General features: G+C 47.7%; 1 protein-coding gene across 1 annotated transcript; it reads left to right on the top strand.

Annotated features, from left to right (window-relative positions):
• The first annotated feature begins 3,373 nt into the window (after nucleotides 1-3,373).
• Nucleotides 3,374-4,319, top strand: LOC119921826 (olfactory receptor 2B2-like). The gene is given in 2 exon segments (XM_038741848.1): nucleotides 3,374-3,625; nucleotides 3,627-4,319. Coding segments are annotated over 2 exon segments (945 nt in total).
• The last annotated feature ends 891 nt before the right edge of the window (nucleotides 4,320-5,210 follow it).

Here is a 5,210-nt window from a genome sequence, read left to right as displayed (position 1 = left end):
TGTTCCTGGCCCTCCTCCATCTGGTGTTGCCCCTCTCCCCCTGCCATTTCCTGGCCCACTGCCAAACTTGGTCCTGGTCCTTCTCATCTACCTAGTGGTGGCCCTCCTCCTTCACCTGGTATTGGCTCTTATTTTCTGCCTGGACCTGACCCTCCAACTCTGCCTGGTCCTGATCCTCCTATTCCGTTCGGTCCTGTCCCATCTCCTCCACCTGGTTCTTGTCCTCCTATCCTTCCTGGTACTGATAGTCTTACTACACTGTTCCTGTCCCTCCCCCTCCCCCTGGTCCTGACCGACCTCCTAGGCCTGGTCCTGGTCCTTATCTTCTGCCTTGTCCTGGTACACCTCCTTGGCCTTGTGCTGGCACTCCTCGTCCACCTGGCTTTGGACCTCCTCCATCTGGTCGTAGCCCCCCTCCTCCACCTGGTTCTGGTCGTCTTCTTCCACCTGGTCCTGGCCTTCCTACAACACATGGTCAACACAGTCTTTCTAGGCTGCTTCTGGCCCTCCTCTTCTACTTCGTCCTGGACAACTCCTTTGCTTTGTCCTGGCCCACCTCCTCGACCTGGTACTGGCCCTTCTCCTCTACCTAGACGTGGCCCTCCTCCTTCACCTGGTACTGACTCTCCTTTTCCGCCTGGTCCTGGCCCCCCTGCTCTGCCTGGTCCTGATCCTCCTACTCTGCCTACCAAGTGCTTAACACAGTGCTGTTAGTGTTCAGAAAATACCAATGAGTGATTGACCAGTCTTTCTCCCTCTCCCGGTTCTTTCTTCGTGCTCTCTCTACCACTGCCTCGCTTTCTTTCTCTCTCCTCTCTTGTCCTCTCTCTCCCTCTCATTGTTTCTGTCTCTATGTGTGAAGAAGGGAATGCGAGTCGAGCTCAAAATGATTCCATGGATCATAAAGGGTTTACAGACATATGCACCGCCTCCCACAACAATCCCACCTGCACCCCACACACCGTTCAGTTCCACATGACATCAGTACCCAGTGGATCTTCAGAAAGGAAGTAGTAATATTAGAATGAATGTCATACATTTTTGTCCCAAAGACATCACATCCCCACTCTCACAAAATCTTGCATGGTCTCTGGGAGGCAGATAGGTGCTCAGGTTCTGAGCCACGTTTCACAGATTGGGACCAGAGAGGATAAGTAGCTTGCCAATGCTCCCACAGAGACTAGTTCAAACATCCTGACTGAACTGTAGGACTGAGGAAGAACTGGCAGATTTGATCACTGTATGTAGCTCAGCAGGATAATTCTAGCCACAGAATCCACTCTGGGGTCTGAATTATCTGGTTTAATTAGCTAACCTGATCAAACGAATTATGACCTCACCAGATCTCCACTTCCCTTGGTGTGGGATAATCACGTTTGGGGATTGAGTAGCAGTAACAGCAGTCATAGAAACTGCATTTATTGAGGGACGAATGTGCTAAGCACTTGGGAAATACAAACAAGCAAGTGACACATTCCTGCTTCTCATCAGCCCTCTCTCCTTCCATCTCCAAATCCCACCCAGATTTTTCAGACCTTGATGATTATGCAGAACCATATACAGGGTGAGTTCATGCTACTGAGATCTCTCCGGGCCTCCTTCTGTCTCCTCACTGTCAGTATCTCCCTCAGCCATGGATTCTGAAAATCCTCCAGGGATTTTCCTCCTTCTTTCCTCTCCCCCTCGTCCCCCTCTCCATCCCCCCGTCTTACCTCCTTCCCTTCCCCACAGCACCTGTATATATGTATATATGGTTGTATATATTTATTACTCTATTTATTTATTTATTTATTTATTGCTCTATTTATTTATTTATTTATTTATTTATTTTACTTGTACATTTCTATCCTACTTATTTTATTTTGTTGGTATGTTTGGTTCTGTTCTCTGTCTCCCCCTTTTAGACTGTGAGCCCACTGTTGGGTAGGGACTGTCTCTATGTGATGCCAATTTGTACTTCCCAAGCGCTTAGTACAGTGCTCTGCACATAGTAAGCGCTCAATAAATACGATTGATTGATTGATTGACCCTGCCTTCCCTTCCTCTAATATCCCATTCTATTCCCTCACACCCTATATGGCACAAGTTCTTATTTATTCATTCAATCGTATTTATTGAGTGCTTACTCAGCTTACCCAGTGTGCACAGCACTGTAGTAAGTGCTTGTAAAGTACAATTCAGCAATAAAGAGAGACAATCCCTCACCACACTGGGCTTACAGTCTAGAAGGGGAGAGACTGGCATCAAAACAAGTAAACAGGCATCAGTATAAATAAGTAGAATTATAGGTATATACATATTAAAACACGTAAACAGGCATGAATATTAATAAATAGAACTATAGATATATGCATAAGTGCTGTGGGGCTGGGAGAGAGGAATAGAGCATTGGTATTTATTACCTTTGAGGCAACGTGGCAACGTGGAGGGGAGGGTCAGCTGAGGAAAAGGAGGGCTTAGTCCGGGTGGGCCTCTTGGAGGAGGTGAGCCTTCAGTAGGGCTTTGAAGAGGGGAAGTGTGCTAGTTTGGTGGATTTGAGGAGGGTGGGTGCTCCAGTGATAGGACATGGGCCAGGGGTCGATGTCGGGACAGGTGAGAATGAAGCACAGTGAAAAGGTTAGCACCAGGGGAGCAGAGTGAGCGGGCTGGAATGTAGAAGTACAGAAGGGAGGTGAGGTAAGAAGGGGCAGGGTGATGGAAGGCTTTGATGCCAATAGTGATGAGTTTTTGTTCGATATGGAGATTTCCAGCAACCGCTGGAGAATTTTGAGGAGAGGGGTGGCATGCCCAGAATGTTTCATGAGTGAATTATATTTTCATCAAGCTCTCTTTCACAGTCATGCTCTAGACATACTAACCCCAACCTACTTCCTCCACCAACTACTACCAAGATTGATCTTCATTTCACATGCAGCTTTCCCACTCATAGTGTTTCCTTTTTCTAACCCTCACCCCAGTGCTCCATCTCCCTTTTCAGTTTACGTTACTGTCAGAACTAAAGACAGATTTCCTCTTAGATTAAGAGAACGTGGTGTGGAACCAGGATGGTATCTGATCTGATTATTTGCTATCTACCCCAGGGCGTAGCACAGCACTTGAGCACACAGGGAGGGCTTAATAAATACCTGCATTCTTATTTTTTAGTTTCCCCTCACTTACTCAAATTAACTCAAATTTAACCTGATAATTATAGTAAGCACTTTCTAATGATTTGTCCCCCTCTCTCCCACCCTCTTTCTCAACTCTGTAATCCCCATAGAAGTTCTGCTGCCAGACCTTTGCTCATCCTAGACAAGACAAACGGTGGGCTGGTCTTTATCCTCCTCGCTCTGGTTTCTCTTTTGTCCTGCAGGTGTCCTAGAGGTAAGCCAGCATGGACTTGGCCAATGGGAGTTCCTCACAAAACGTCATCCTGCTGGGCTTCTCAGACCAGCCCTGGTTGGAGCTGCCCCTCTTTGTGATCTTTCTGGTCTCCTACATCCTGATCATCCTGGGAAACTTGACCATCATCCTGCTGTGTCGGGTGAACTCACGACTCCACACCCCCATGTACTTCTTCCTCACCAACTTCTCCTTTCTAGATCTCTGTTACACCACCACCACCACCGTCCCTCAGATGCTAGTCAAACTTCGCAGCACACACAGAGCCATCAAGCTATGGCGGCCGTGTGGCTCAGCTCTTCATCTTTCTGGCTTTGGGCTCCAATGAATGTATCCTCCTGATGGCCATGTCTTCTGACCGCTTCGTGGCCATCTGCCAACCCCAGCATTACTCCACTATTATGCACCACAGGCTTTGCTTCCAGCTAGTAGCCATCTCATGGTTTAGTGGGGTCAGCACCTCAGTGCTCCAGTCCACATGGATGCTGAAGATGCCCTGCTGTGGCTGCCACCGAGTGAATCACTTCTTCTGCGAGGTGCCTGCCCTGCTCAAGCTCTCCTGCGTCAATACCGTGACCAATGAGTCAGAGCTCTTCTTCAACAGCTTCCTCTCCCTCCTGATCCCCATGACCCTCATCCTGATCTCCTACTGCTTCATCGTCCGGTCCATGCTGAGGATCCCACTGGTGAAGGGCCGCCGTTGGGCCTTCGAGCCCTGTGTTTCTCACTTGCTGGTGGTTTTGCTCTTCTTTGGGACAGCCAACTACATGTACCTGCAGCCCCTGTCCCCCATCTCACTGGAGCGTGGAAAGATGATCTCTCTCTTCTATGGGATCAACACTTCCATGTTGAATCCCATCATATACTCTCTGAGGAATAAGGATGTGCACTGTGCTTTCCTGGGACTTGTGTCTAAGGTTCCCTCCCTCAAGGTGTGAGAAGCCTCCTTTGGAAGGTGTGACCAGTGTGATAAGACCTGGGTTTCAGAATCCCCTTTCACTGGCTGGTAAGAGATGGGAGATAGAACAAGCCAAGATACATTTTTGTTTAAAAAAGGAAGGATCTTGATCTCTTTATTGAGTCCCCTGTGTACAGACACAGGAAGAGTATCATAAAAAGGAAGAAGCAGAAACTTAAGGCCTAAAAAGCAGGCTCCCCAAGATCATCTAATATACTAATAGAATTCATTACAACACGGTCTAATGTCTGCGTTCACCTAGTCAATTCAATATGTTAGCAAATTAATTACAACATGGCCTGAGTCACTGGGCTCACCTAGGTCCAAAGCATTATAGTCTGATTCATGGCCATAGCTTACTTGGATACCTAGGTCAAAGCACATTCAGTACAAACATCAATCACAAACACAGTCAGCAGCTACTCAGATTCCCCTTGGTCAAAGTTGCATTCAGTGCAAAAACGGTAGTGAGCTATCTGGCTCACCTAGGTCAAAGTGGAGGTTGGGGGGGTCTACTCACATACAAATGAGGACCATCCATGTGCACCATCTTCCTAGAAGTGCCATCATAGAAAGGGGTTCCAAACTCTGTGTAGAGTAGAGTGTTAGACTAGCTAATGGTGGTCTTGTCCTGATACAAAGGGCTGTTCTCTGGGTCCGACTTTTATGGGGTCTAGTGTGGCTGAGCTCTGCCTTGTTTTGTTCACTCCAGGGGGAGGCTAAGTGAATACTACTTCCTTATCTTATCTCTTTATCAGCATCCATGGTCAGATGTAGCCCAGAGGCATCTGACTTCTAGACCGTGAGCCTGCTGTTGGGTAGGGACCGTCTCTATATGTTGCCAATTTGTATGTCCCAAGCGCTTAGTACA

Source organism: Tachyglossus aculeatus, unplaced genomic scaffold (assembly GCF_015852505.1).
Source record: "Tachyglossus aculeatus isolate mTacAcu1 unplaced genomic scaffold, mTacAcu1.pri SUPER_30, whole genome shotgun sequence".
NCBI lineage: Eukaryota > Metazoa > Chordata > Mammalia > Monotremata > Tachyglossidae > Tachyglossus > Tachyglossus aculeatus.
This window is presented reverse-complemented; position numbering and strand designations above follow the sequence as displayed.